Source organism: Buceros rhinoceros, unplaced genomic scaffold, assembly GCF_000710305.1.
Source record: "Buceros rhinoceros silvestris isolate BGI_N320 unplaced genomic scaffold, ASM71030v1 scaffold1969, whole genome shotgun sequence".
Taxonomy (NCBI): domain Eukaryota; kingdom Metazoa; phylum Chordata; class Aves; order Bucerotiformes; family Bucerotidae; genus Buceros; species Buceros rhinoceros.
In genome coordinates, this window is record NW_010429573.1 from 21,506 (window position 1) to 36,394 (window position 14,889).

The 14,889-nt window shown below is 33.9% G+C and overlaps 2 protein-coding genes across 2 annotated transcripts in view; one reads left to right on the forward strand and one right to left on the reverse strand.

Moving 5' to 3' along the window:
* PMCH (pro-melanin-concentrating hormone) overlaps positions 1-745 on the forward strand; it is a 1,336-nt gene extending 591 nt beyond the window's left edge. The window contains exons 2-3 of the mRNA XM_010142669.1: positions 264-465; positions 696-745. Of these exons, the coding sequence (XP_010140971.1) occupies positions 264-465; positions 696-745 (252 nt within the window). The remainder of the gene's footprint in view (positions 1-263; positions 466-695) is intronic.
* Positions 746-1,116: 371 nt separating this feature from the next.
* PARPBP (PARP1 binding protein) overlaps positions 1,117-14,889 on the reverse strand; it is a 47,869-nt gene continuing 34,096 nt past the window's right edge. Inside the window, exons 8-10 of the mRNA XM_010142670.1 lie at positions 11,458-11,539; positions 2,087-2,237; positions 1,117-1,442 (exon numbers count right to left, since the gene is read on the reverse strand). Coding sequence (XP_010140972.1) covers positions 1,117-1,442; positions 2,087-2,237; positions 11,458-11,539 — 559 coding nt within the window. The remainder of the gene's footprint in view (positions 1,443-2,086; positions 2,238-11,457; positions 11,540-14,889) is intronic.

The window sequence follows — 14,889 nt, forward strand, 5'->3', positions numbered from 1 at the left end:
GTAGGGAAAACGTTCTGGATTTGTTTGATTCAGCACACCCCTATAGGCAGCAACAGATCTTTAACTTCAAATATAAAACTCATTATTTTATCATATTCTTTACCATATAAATGTTTCAGCCAAAGATGTAACACAGGTCATAACTTTTATAATATCATCTTGAAAGATAATATACTCACACTGCTAAGTAGAAAGAGCAGCAAAGATAAAGAGAACATAACTGACTTTAAATAAACTGCTACTCTTGTTTTCCTTTAATACAGGACACAGGCTCCAGGCATGATTTCTTAAATCACGTTATGTCAACCAACTTCGGTAGAAAACAACTGCCTTATCTTGCACTGAAAGGAGCCATGGCTTTTCCAGCTGACACTAAAATTCAAAATATTGAATCAATACAGGAAAGAGAGACTGCAGATGAAGAAAATTTAGCTAAACTCCCTATAGGAAGAAGAGATTTTGACAGTAAGTATATTTTCATTTTTACACAAAAAATTACTTCATTCTGGTCAAGCATAATGCAATATCTATATAGCTATTTAATAAAGGTTCATTTAGAAACTCCACGTCTGCTGCGAGCCGGTGCACAGGGGAGGAAGCTTTTGTTAAATTTGTTAGATTAATATTTCCAGGGGCCATAAAGAATTAGAGTTATTTGATGATTTAAACCTTCTGATTTTTTTTTCCCCTTGTAGTGCTCAGGTGTATGTTGGGAAGAGTATACCGACCTTGTTGGCAAGTTTGAAAACCACTGATCTACACCACCTTCTCTGAAGACTGAACATTTTATAACAAACGTAATGGTACTTTTAAGTTACTGTGTTTTAATGTGGCTATACATAATGCAGCCAAAAATACTCTCTCATTGCATTGTAGGGGGAAATATAATTCACTACCATAAAAAACCATAGCTGTAATTACTAATGGATGTATTGTTATAAAAGAAATAAAAGACTTCTGCACAATCAAGACTTGCAAAAGTATTTGTATAATATTGAACACACAAGTTATACTTATTTGAGTATGAAAGGAAGCAATGCATGAATCTCACCCTTTTCTCACAAAATTTTACAACTTCTAAACCATTCAACATACCATGAATGTCAAAACAAAAACTTATAGTCGAAAAAAGTCAGTTAATCTTGCCTGACCAGCTATCAACTTATTCTTGCTTGTAGTTTTACAGTGTTTTCTTTTTCCACCGATTTTGCTGTCCAATTCGTTCTGAGAGTTGTTTGAAGTCTTAGGTCTCTTGGTGGTTTTTTGCAAAGATGGTTCACTTTCCTTACCACTGTCATTATTCAAATCCATCTGTTCATTCTTGGAGTTCTTGTTTCTTGGCTGACAACTCAGCTTTCCCATTTCTGTATAACTTCTAGTCTGGTGAAGATTTTCAGAAATAGTTCCAAGCACTGGTACATCAAGACATGAATTCATACCTTCTGTCATGTAAGAATATCAAAAACATATGTGAGGAGATAAAAAGTTACCTGGGATTATTCATCCTTTTCCTAAAAGAGAACTGTCATGTGATTTATTTTTTCTTTTTCTTTTTTTTTTTTAATCAGAACTGCTTTACCAGCAAAACAAAACTGTGCTGGTCATTGCGGTTACGTTTGCTATGTGTCCCTAAGCGTACTGCCAATTTAAAATGACATTGCTCAAAAAATATGTAATAGAAACTAATTTAGGGAAGTGGATTTACAGCTAAGATATTGGAAAAGATGCTTGAAGGGCCTAGAAATTATGTATATTTTATGGTTTATAGTGAATAAACCATTTTTCCCTTTTTTTAACAGCAAAATTACAAATTTCACTGAGTTTACTTACATTATGTAATGTACGTAAAATGTATCTTGATGTTCACGATAGCATCAATACACATTTTTCAAACAGATTTGTATTTTCAAAGCATTAGTAATACAATTTTAATGCAAGGACATTTAACTGATCATAGCATAACAGAGCAATGAGATATGACTATTTTTTCTTGAAAACATATTTATACTTGAGTTTTAACAAAGCCTTTTCTGATAACTTTTGAAATAGCTGTCACACTTACTTCATCAATCCTACTACAGCTTACCTGTGAGATACCGAGCTTTTAAATGTTGCTTTGGTGTGGGATCTGTGCAGGCTGGAATTTGTTTACTGCTGAGGAAATGCCGATCCTTTAGTTCACTCAACTCATTTTTATATGTACATGAAAACTGAGATTTGATTGAAGGTTGCTTCATCTGAAAATAGCAAGTATTAGCTTTAATTTTTTACAACACTGTTAAATAAAGTTTCCCTATTCTTCTGTCTTGAAATCTTTAGATCACGTAAATTTCCTAAAAAATTACTATACTCACAGAAAAAAAAAATATTTGAAGCATTTATTTACAAAGTGTAAATACTTTCAAGAACAGTAATAAATTATTCTACTAGGTTCCTAAAACAATTTTAAAATCTTTTTTCATCTCTTTCAGAAAGTTACACATTAAATTTTTAAGCTTCAACCTAAGATTTTCTATCAAAGTTGGCTCCTTTTTTTGTTAGGCTACCATTTTAAGTAGCTGTCATAGCTACTGCAGTCAATTCTCATACTTCTACAGGTCATCATTTTTGAGATGTCATTTCATAAATGCTAAGCATGAGGATGAGTCTCACCACTTGAATAATTTATACATAAAGGAAGGCACAACAGCAACACTGTAAAGGAATGATAGGTAATACAAAATAAGCTTCAACACACTTATACTTAAAACTGGAAAATATAGTATTATTTCAGAACCTTCTTTGGCAAATTTCAGATATTCTATTTACTCACAAAATAAACATGAACTGGTGCTACCATACGAATATCAAGAAAAAGGAAGAAATGTCATAGGGGAAAATTTTGCTATATATAGAGAGAGAACAGGAGTGATTTGTTGAATAACTGTTTACTTTCCTGATTAAACAGTTTGCATTATGCAAATCTACTTTTCTACAAAAACAAGCACATTTAAATCTTACAGATATATTTTTCTTCCAACACAAAATCTCAGATTAAGATATGTTCCCCAAAACCTCCTTTCACAGGGCCATTCATCCACAAAATTCAGTTACAATCTATGCCACTTTCATCAGATACTGTTCTTATGCATATAAGCTAACAAAATCTTAACTTTTTATCACTGAGATACAACCTAAGGATCTCTTCATGATCCTGCAGCTGGCCAGGTGAACACACCTAGGTTTTTTGGGGGGAAAAAACCCAAACCATTTACAGAAATTATATTCTTTGACTTAATATATCCATATATGTAATTTTACTCAAAACTCAGTATTCCCTTCCCTTAAAGAGAGCCCATTTTCCAAGCTGTCCATCACTCTCAAACTGCAATTTCTCTGTACCAGACAACAGCCTCAGAAAGGCAGATTTAACAGGGAGAACTAGCCAGCCTGACTCTCAACAATTCTAAAGTGTTAATCTCCCCTGTAATTAAATCTACTCTGTAATTAAAACATTTACCATAAGGTAAGACTATATACATAGACTTTTAGAATTGTGCGCTTCAAGTTGATGCCTTAGCTCACCAAGTCATTAACTGCATGTTGTTAACTTTCATAATCTTTTCAGAAAGGGTTTTGAAGGATACAGAAGCTACATCCAGCATAAACTTAAGAATTTGAAATAATTGAAAATGCAATTCTAACCTAGAGCAACCTTAATCAACATCCTATTGTACAATTACAATATTCAGAATATGAGGCTTACGTTTTCTTTACGTTTAAGGTTACCGCAGTATTAATGAAAAATACTTTCCTGTATTTGCCATGTTTCTTAGATACTTCATCATAATCTTTTAACATTCCCTCAATTAATTACTGTTCAGCAAATGACACACACTGAAAATCACACAATAACCTGCACAGAATTCTATCACATATTCATATTGCAAGAGGCAAAGAAGCTACAATTTGTGCTGAGTTGAAGCTATAAACAAACATAGCACAAAGAGCATCAAACCTGAGCAAGAAAACCTGATAGTTACCATTATATAACTGTGAATAAATCCAGATATTTTGGGGGACAGAGTTTCTTTTTATCACCCCCATCCAACACTTCACTAGTTCAATTTGGAGGGATTAGAATACATGGAGTCAAAGGACAGAAGTCAAGCTCAAATACTGAAAAACCTGTAGCACAAACCCATCTGTCTGTTTCAACTTACTGAAGCTTGAAATATGCCTCAAAACTTCACTCTGTATTGCATCACAAACTGTTTAGTCATTTGCAAACAGTATACAAAACTCTACCAAACACGTCTGTTTCAGCTGATGTTAGTGCTAATCTAGAGGGCATATATAAATCAAGAGTACGAGACTAAATTTGTTGAAGCAGTTAAACTTCCCAATTACTCTAAGAAGGTATATTCACTGCAAAACCCAACTGTATTACACTGAGTGAAGTCGCAATAAGGAAATTTTAATAGTCTGAATGCAGAAGAAAAGAGCACAAGTCTAGAAGTGAGTTAAAAAGAAGCGCTTTCCTGGAAAGCTCTTAAAGAAAAAAGAACATCCTAAGAAACACACATAATGAAGCCTTTCAATAGCCCGAAATAGCTCTTAGGAACTACAGTTCTTTTGCATTAAATTCCCTGAAATCCATTGCTTTGAGGGCACCACCCCAATGACCCACAGCTCTGGGAAAGCAGAGAGATGTTGGGAGCTTGGTTTGCTAATCAAGTAGTTGCACACAAATGGCATGCAATGAACTCGGACTTACTATCCCCTCTCCTCTTCACAATCGAGTGGGATGTTGCTGTTATCCATATACAAGGAAAGAAATTCTGATGCATTTCAGAAAAAGGGGTTCACAGGTTTTGCTGTTACCCAAAAGGAATAGAATTTTAGACAGTGTTTCAGCATGCGTAGATCAATTAGTAGCCCTAATGAGTAGATAAAGCAGGGCATTGTCGCACCTTGACTTCCATATCTAAAGAACTTTTTCAGATGTTTGAGATGCCAATATAAAACTGTCACTTTTATGTAAAATATTAATGGTGCATGCTCTATTTATTTTTAAAAGTTAGTTCATAATCTATTCCAGATCTCCTTCCAGCATCTGCATACAGACAGTACTGCCAATATTTAGTCACTAAGAACACTGAGATTTGGGTTTTATACACTGGAATGGCATAACAGAATTTGAAAAACCTACATCAGTAACAACAAACACATGTTTTGATTTTCTAGCCAAACAATTAGAGTACTATTTGGAAAAGAGATTAATAGAGAAAATTTCTTTTCTCCACCCTGACCCTTGTCCCTTTAGAAAAAAAATAAAATTAAAGGTAAATTGAAAACAAAGTTGATAAAAGGACAGGATTGCAAAGGGAAGAGTAATAAAACAATAAATTGTAAGTATCATTGCCAAACCAAGGCATTATGTTATTCCAAGATGAAAAGTGTCCTAACCTGCCCAGGTAACAGCAAGCTTCTACTATACTGAAACTATCTACTTCTTTTGGTGTAACATTGGACCAGCCTTTTGCTATCCCAAATTAACCTGCTACTGTTTTTCGAATCACCCCATTATCCGGTTTTAAAAACACTCAAAACTCATAGCTATGAAACCTAGGAAAGTTTAGGTAGAAACAAAAATGCTAGTTTTCTAAACAAGTGTGGTCTATCAACTGACACTAATTAGAAAGTCTTTCTTCAGATTTTATGCTGAACATAACCTTTTTCTCCCTTCCCTCTTTCTCCTCCAGATGCTCATTTTTAGCATGCTCCATACGCATTGAAACTAACAGTCAGCATTCTCCATAATTATATTCTACTTAAAAATAAATATTTCTTGCTACCTGAGGAAGAAAGTTTTCTCTAATACTATGAACTGTCTGCTCACAGTTAGAGTGGGCATACAGAAAAGTCTTGATAACTTCCTGTTTATAGTTTTCCAAGTCACAGTTTATTTGTACTGGAACCACAAATAGGCAAAACAATTCTCTCAAGTAACAGCATTTAGAGAACTAAGCAATGAAAAATAACAGCAGTGCATGAAGATAGATATTAAGTCATTTTATATAGGCATGAACAAGTCACATGAGAAAGGCAGACTCGGATTTTTTGCTTTGTGGAGCTTTTTCCTTGGAAGGATTTCTGTACACACTAAAATTACAATGAACTTCAAGCATGCCAAGATTTGTTAGAGTTCTTAAGCCGCAAATTCCTTTTAAAACTAAAACTACAGTTATGTTCCCAAATGGAGGGAAATAGTGCCTCATATAGGAAAGGTTGTCTCCGGTTACATTATGAAAAAAATATGTCAAACTACTGAAAGTCCTTTCAGCTGTTTCAGGGTAAATGTGTTAACAGTGCAGAAAGATTTCTAAAACAACGTATCAAAAGGCCAAAACAACCCTAAGTTTACCAAAAAATCTGTTACTCTCACATATTGCATGCTCACAGCCTAATACCTTTTGTTCCTTTCTTCTTAACTCCTGAAGTACTCAGTTTCACCCAATCCCATTAGTTCAGGAACAGTATTTTACCTACAGCTTGAAGGTCTAATTTATCTTTCCTGATGTAGAAGAAAAATGAAAATCTTATGCAACATTTTTGTTGTTTAAAGGTGTTCTTCAACCTAAACAAAGAATGTGATTGTAAGTCCTTCCATTTCTCTCTCTCACCAATAAGCAGGACTTATATAACACCACAGGAATCAACAAAATGAGTAGCCAAACTACAGGGTATCAACCTGTATCAGATATACGGAAGTACGATTTGAAGACACAGACATAAAGTTAGATGAACCTTTTTTAGATAAAATACTTCTCTCTACTTATTTTTATAAAGCAGAAAGGAGTGATAAGGACAACTGACGAGACATAACTCAATAGATGTTTTATAGACCTTATGAATTAAAGACTCCTTCCAAAATACCATTCACCAGATGACACTTCACTTAAACAATAGATAACAAACTTCAAACTCTGAATTGTCTCTCAAAGGAAGACTGAGTTTTTTATTGTTACTCTTACCTGACTCTGATGGAGGAAATTCAAAAATTCAGCACACTAATTCCCCCAGACTTCCTTCTGCTCAAGAGATAAGAGTGACAGCTTTGCCTCCTAACAAATGCCACTATAGTTAGGTGATCTTTCTGCATCTCTTCTAGTATTTAATGAGGATTGAAAACATTTCTTTGTCTTTCACTGTTGCCAGGAATTTGTGGCACAATGGAAATATCCACAGATTTTATTTTTAAACACAACTCAGTTCATAGCTACTTGTTTACTTTATCCTCTCTCCATATAGTTAGATGCTAAACACATATGCATGATGCCCTAAGGTCTAAATATTATCAGCCTGCACTCCTCCACATGATTCTGCAGAAGCTGAGAGATCAGTTCCTCTTAAGAAAGGAGAGGGCACAATGATTTCCACCACCACCCTTTTTTTTTTTTTAATTTAGGTACGTATGTCTCCTTTCACTTTCTAGATTTTCCTAGATTTCTTTATTCAACATACACTCCCTTGATGGGACTTAGCATACAACCAAAGTAATCACCACTACTGTGTTTTTCTTCCCCTCTCAATTATGATGGAAAAGGACACTTTCATTAGACGAGTTCTAATGAGAGATGATGAATCTATACTACTGACTACCCAACTATCCACCTATCAGAGGCAACGTGGTAAAAAGTCTTCCGGACAATTTTATGGAACTAATGCTACCATCACACATACTGCATAAACTCCACAAAAGAATCACTGACACTGAGAAGAAACATCATGGAGCTATTGTCTTATTGAAAATCCAAATATATGACACATCTGAGTCAATTGAGTGCATTATGCATAGCAAAATTTACAACTGTGAATTTTACAAGCAACCTGTTCACCTTTCAAGATGTTTGTATGAAATAATAATGCAGACTGCTATTCAGTGTGAGAAGGTGATAAATATTATTACAGCACTGGAGATCTATGGTTATGAACAAGGAATTCATTGTGCTATGTGCTGCACAGGAAAGACAAAACAAAATTTATTTCTACCAAGAGAAAATCCACAATCCAAGACAAGAAATATATGGATTTACAGAGAAAGGAACTGAAATTAGTCATTGTAAAAGGCAGCCATATCAACAAAAAGCACTGCTAAATTTTGTGAAGAGATTGATTTAAAGGTACTGAAAAAGGCTTTAAAGGAGGATGATGAGTTCTGCAGATGCATATAGGAAATCTCTCCAGCCATAAGAAACAATATCAAACAAACAGCTGAAAGAGGTAGTCTGAAAATTAAAAAATGAATAATGAAGATTGGTATTGCAGGCTGAATGTAGGCAAGCACAGATATCTCAAAGCAGTAAATCAGAAATAACCAATGGGTTGGGATAGGTTAAAAAAATTAGTACAGCTTAAAGGAACAGAGCAACAGATAGAGATGCAGATGGAAGAATGGCATCTAGCATCTCATCACTTTGATAACTTTTTTTGTATAGCAAACTCAGTGAAGATAGATAGGCCAAAGCTGCAACTATCAAGTTCAAGAAAAATACACAGCGGCACATCAAACAGTAAAGTGAACATTTAATAAATTACAGTTGAGTGGACATACAGATAGAGAAGAATAGATTCCAGAGATGTTACAGAGTGAAAAAATAACAGGTAGGATACCATCCTCAATGTTAATTATACCAGAAAAGATAGACATACCACCTCTGGATTACAGCTGGGTATTGACAGGGTGGTATAGAAGTAAAAGATGTTTTCGACAGAAGGGATGCTTAGGTCAGATGGAGATCTGTGAATTGTTTGTATAAAGATGATAACTGAACTTCTGTTTGTAGATCTATTCTACCTTCTCCTAAAGAATGTACAAAAAGAGAAAAGAAAGACAGGGTCCTATAAAGTCTTCATAGAAAAAGGAAGAAAAGGAACAAACATGCAAAAGAAACTAGAAATTGTTAGAAAGGTAGAACGAAAAGCAAAGACCAAATGAAAGATGAATGTTTCAAGAAAGCAAGCAAGATTTTATGCAAGAGGATGGCAGAAAACTGAGTTTTCGTTAGAAAAGTCATTAGTTGTTTGGCAGCAGCAGTTTTGGTCGACTTAAAGGAAAAGCAAGACTAAAGTGAACATCGGAATACCAGAAAAAATTCCAGACTTCACAGGAATATACTGCAATTTAGATGACAATGTTTGGCTGATACATAGAGAAAAGAATTGCAAACAATGCAAAACACTCAGATGTCTTATCTGGAGTAAGAGGACTCTATGCTGATACATAATTGAGGAACATTTACACTCTGAACTGCATGATTGTTATTTTCACAACGGAAAAACATCTTGAGATATTTGTCCTCAGTTCCATGCTGTACTTTGTCTCTCTGGTACAATAGGATACACTGGAAGAAAGCCATAAAAGACTGATGGTGATTACTAGAGGCAGTTTAGCAGCCTCAGTGTTGCTCTAAGACACGAGTTGTATAGTCCCAATCAGGCATCCTGTTTAACACGTTAATCGTATACAACCATCCACATGAGAAAGCAGGAGAAAAAAGACCACCATCATAGATTTAACCTACAAAAGACAACACTATAATCAAGCTTCGCAGTCTTCTAAAATGCCAAAGAAAGTTTAGAATTTTAAACTACAGACTTTATACCTGTTGCTTGTTCTCTCTGAATTTTCATTTTCATAAGACAAAAGGTCTTTTATATATTGATATAGTCATGCTCAGTTACATTAGGCACCTGCTGAGCATCAAAATCAGGTCTAGAAGTTGATTGAAAGATCTTAAAAATTATTGGCTAAAATGATTAGATGTTTCATTCTATTTTACTACAGGTACATTCTATTTCTTCAATCATGGTGAAACAAGACCAGGAACAAGAAAAAGTCAGATTCTTGTATTCTGTTAAAAAGGATCATGGGAGTCACTGAAAGTTTATTACAGTCAGACACGACAAAAGCAGCACAAGAGAGTGTCATGATGAACCTTCACATGCAATTCCTGCTCCTGAAGTAGAATTCATTCAATTATTCAGAAATGTCTGGAAGAACTACTCTTTGCACAGAAATTATGGTAACTAATCTGGTATTTTTAGCTAGCAAAAAAGTATTTCCAAAAAAAGTTAAAATAGTTTCATAATATGAATCGGTTTCAAGGCTCATATTTTGATAATTTCTCTCCAAAACCTTGTAAGTTTCAAATGTGACAGGTAATTACTTTAAGATAATTTTTGCACCTTGATACTGAACACGGCTGTTCATGAATCCAACTACAACCCCTCCTTTTAGATAAGAAAACTATTTATCTCAATGTATTATGCAAACACAATACCACATTTTTGCTATTTGATGAGTAAAACCACAATTTAAATATGCCCTTTATTGTAAAATTAATATAATGAAGATCCTTTATCAACTTCAGTCTTTCATAATTTGCCTATGAGTTTTAAGCTAAATTTCACCATAATTAGTGCATGGATCCAAAATGTCCATCATCCACCCCATCTCTGTTCCAAAAAAACCACTCAGAATGAAGTTGGAGTATATTTAAAACACATGCTGGAAATATTGACTGTGCTTTTAATGACTTTCTAATTCTCAAACATGTAATATGTTAAAATTCTCCTCATGTCCAGGGCAGAAAGCTGTTCTAGAGCTAATTCTGATGGCTTAAAACACCCGTTTTCTTCTCTATATAGTAATCACATTTGTGTTTTTACCTGTTGTCAGGCCAAAGTTTGTAAAAAAATATTGTCACTACTTTTATTTAGCTCTCTGTTGAAATGATGTGGAAGATACAAGCTCTGCCTCTTTCCATAGTCTCAACATTCAAGTTTGACAATTTTGATAAAAAAAGACTACGTAAAATGCAGTACACTGGAAGACTGCAATTTTCAGAAACACGGGAGCTGTTCTTCTGAATAGTGCCACTCACAATACCAACAGACTTTTGTAATATTTCATTTTACCTACAAAATAGCAAACATTAGCATCTTTGATTTTATTGTTCACAAAGAGTTATGGAAATGTCCTTGGAATCTTACAAATAAGAAGAATTCCACCCCCCCCCCCCCATGCAATGAAAAAGTCATTACTACACTTTTAGAATGCCTGTATTATCAGAACTGGAATCACATGCCTGTGTTCAGTTTTATTTGTTTTCACATAGCTTCAGTATTATTTCTATAGTTCTGACATACACAGATGGTTACGTGAAGAGGTACAGATGAACACAGTTTATCTCTGTTAAGAGATCTTCATTAGGAAGTACTTTGAATTTTAAAGCTTTTCTATTCTGGAGTTTTAGATATTTTCACTCATATTGCAACACTGTTCAAGTTGGGCCGATTACCACAAGTTAATCACAATTATATTTCAGTCAAGTATTTGAGAATTTAACACTTATTTTAATTTTGTCATTATTTCAGTGCATCTATTGTAGCATAGAAATTCCTACACAGTACCTTAATTTTCTTTTCATCCACAGATTTCTGAATACGTTGTCTAAGAGGTTTTGGAGAAGATCCATTGGATTGTGCTGGAGATCTATATTTAAAAGAGATAAGTATTTAGAACATGGAAAAGCAACTACTTAAGAAACATAGTTACCATACCAAGTTCCTCAGAAACATGAAGGCACGTATCTTCACTTTCCAAGCCTTACTTTTGTTTTCTCCCTTCCTAAGTAACCACATGTACTGTGACAAGTGAAGACAGCAGAAAGAGAACAAAACTACAGTTCCAATTTCTGGTATCGTTTTGTAGTATGTTTACAGTAATGTAGTCCTGCAGCCACAGTATTATTATTTGTAGTGCTGGTGATGAGTTACCAAGTCACCATTCTACTTATATCCCCTTGAATAGCATCTGATTGACATCCGGAATAATTTTCCTCATATTTACAGATTTTTTTCAATAGAAACACTCACACAAAATGCTTCCACCCTCCTATATTTCAGTATGTGAATAATTACCTACATTAGAGAAATTTTGATGCATATAATGCAAAAAATTATTGATGCATATAAAAGGGGATTTTTTGCTCTTGGAATGAGAACTAATCTGTACATCTCTGTTTATATGCTTCATAGCAGGCCAGTGTGCATACGAGGACAGTTAAAAAAATAGCTAATTCTTTATTTTATTTTTCAGCTAATTTTGTTCAATTATTCCATAAATAAAATTTACTTAACTCCTTTATTTTATTAATTTCTATTTTGTCTGTGGTGCAAAATTTCTGCAGGACCACACAATGGTTTTGCTATTTAAATTGACAAAAATATGTAACTTCAGCATACTCCTGTCTATGCTGCTGTTCTGGTTCATGAGCTCTCTTTGTAACCTGCAACAACTAAACTCTCAGCATCTCACTCTTCAAGCAACTAATGATTCCTCAGGATAATTGACTGATTAAATCATCACTGCTTCTCCAGTGCAATGGTAGTTTTCTTTTCAGTGCACACAGAAACATGGTTTCAATATATTCATTTTGTACAGCAGATCAACATGGGTATTCCTTCAATAGAAGGAAAATTTAAAAAACAAGAAAAGACATGAGCAAGAAGTAATAACTGGATTTGACATTAAGAGGATAGGAAGATGACGGGAATGATATAAAAAACAGCAGCAAACAAAAAGTTGCCCCAAATCCTGAATACCCGCTGAACACGCAAAATGGGAAAACCAGAACTTCTATTGCAATATCTACGAAAATACTTAAACCATGCTCAGGCAATATTTGACTCTAAAACATAAATAATATAATTAATTTATCAGAATCACCTTACTCTGATTTCAATATAATCACTACATTTTTATGTTTGGTTATAAAAATTTTAAAATACTATTGGAAAAATAGCACACTTCTGCCTTGCATGCAGCTCAAAATTAAAAAATAGCAAGAGAATTTTATGTGAATTTCTATAATGTATATTTAAAAAGAATATTTTCCAGAAGACTGAAATAAGGTGCTTAGAGAAGAAAAATATTTGATAGATATACTAAAAGACAGGTTAAGTCAGAAAAACTTCAGCTCGGTTAGGATTTCTAAAACATTGAGAACGTATTGTATTTTCGGTTTTCAAATACTCATGCATTTCACAAATTACAATTAAAATTATTTTAATTAAAGAAAGCCAACAAAATGTTAAACAACACAGTAGCCGCTTCTTATCAGCAGCTTTTTGCAGGATTTCACTACAGAGAGATGACTCTACCCAACTGATCTAGAAGTTCATTGAAAGAAGAAACTAAACAAGAAAAATTCCTGAAATACTGAAGTTTTGAAAAAGAGGTGGTCTCATTTTATCCCCGTCTTCACCTGAAAACTAACAGTGCTCTGTCAAACTGACCAGAACCCAGACAAACCTACTCACAAACTTCAAATACATTTTGGGTTTCTTCAGTAATGAAATCTCTAGAAATTACAAAAAGCATTGTGGAAAACCTTAAAAAAACCCAACCTCCCATGTGATCAAACACTGTAAAACAATAATTACCATATGAGGTGATCAACAATCTGATACACAGAATCAGATTACCAAAAAGAATCTGAGAACTGCAGCAACATTTACTGCCAAGTGCACTGCATTTATCCTGTAAACTGTTCTAGATTTACTATTAACCATAGGTTGGCAAAAAGACTGCAAACACTCTAGATCAAATATATGAAACATAAGCACTAATAAAAAAGTACTGGACCATAGAGGTGCCTGTACTCGATGCAAATTAGAGGGACAACTTAGCTATTACTCTGTGTAGAATTAAGGTGTTCAGCATTCTTAAAGCAATTGCCACCCTACAGTTAAGCTGCTAGAGAGATGCAAACCAGAAATTTGATAAAATTTGAGAACAGGTGATGTTGCAAGTTTTATTTTAGGTTTTTGCAAATATTTTTATTCCTTTAAAGAATTATTTAGAATCATAAATTCAATGCTTTGAATAAATTACTTCTATATCAAAATTAAATGGAAGCACACAAATAATATTACAATAATTATATACTGGCAAATAAAATCTAAACCAAATTGACGACTAAGAAATACTAAGGAAAACACAAAAATTGTCCTGACAACAGTATAAATTCCCAGACAACATTACCTGCTTACACTACACCAAGACACCTTTAAGTCAAACAAACGTCTTATCCTTTTAGGGAAAATTCAAGAAAATTAATTCATTTAAAAAAAATGAAATTAGGTAAATGAAACCAAAGCATTCAGTAGGCATTTTTATTCAGAAGCTAGTGGTTTTAAACACATTTTAAATTAAAGAGTTACTTAAAAATAATGTATCAAGATTTCCAGCTCTGAATAATAGCAGTGTTTAATTCAGAATTCAGGTGGGCCCTGATTCCATTCACGTGGAGCATTAACCTAAATCTGATTAAGCTCCTTTTCGTTCTGATAAAAATACCTCCACGGTGAGGTTTGTTAAATTAATGACACAATTTAAAAAGTGATGTGGATCAATTTTCCTGAATCCTTAGTAATGGAAAAATAAGGAACCAAAATCAGGGTTATGTTAAGCTAATGACATAGAAATGTATAGCTACAGCTATCTACAGAGATTTGAGAGGTGAGATTCCATAATACGTTGTTTACAAGCTACTTTTTATCTTGGAGGTTATTAATAAGAATTCTAAATAAATGTGTAATGTGATTAATTTTAAGTTTTATTAGAATGTGCTTGTTCTCTTGGTTTCATAAAGGAGGTAGAATGATAAATCTAATAAAACTCAAATTCTTTGCCTTTCAAGGATCCTTCAATTTAGGACCCATCATTTACTATTATCCTCAGAGTTTTGCACCTGCACACTCTGATAGTGCTGTTATGGTGGGCTCTCATGGGAAATGACCACCACCAATCTAAGAAACACCCCTTTCTCACCCTCTTTC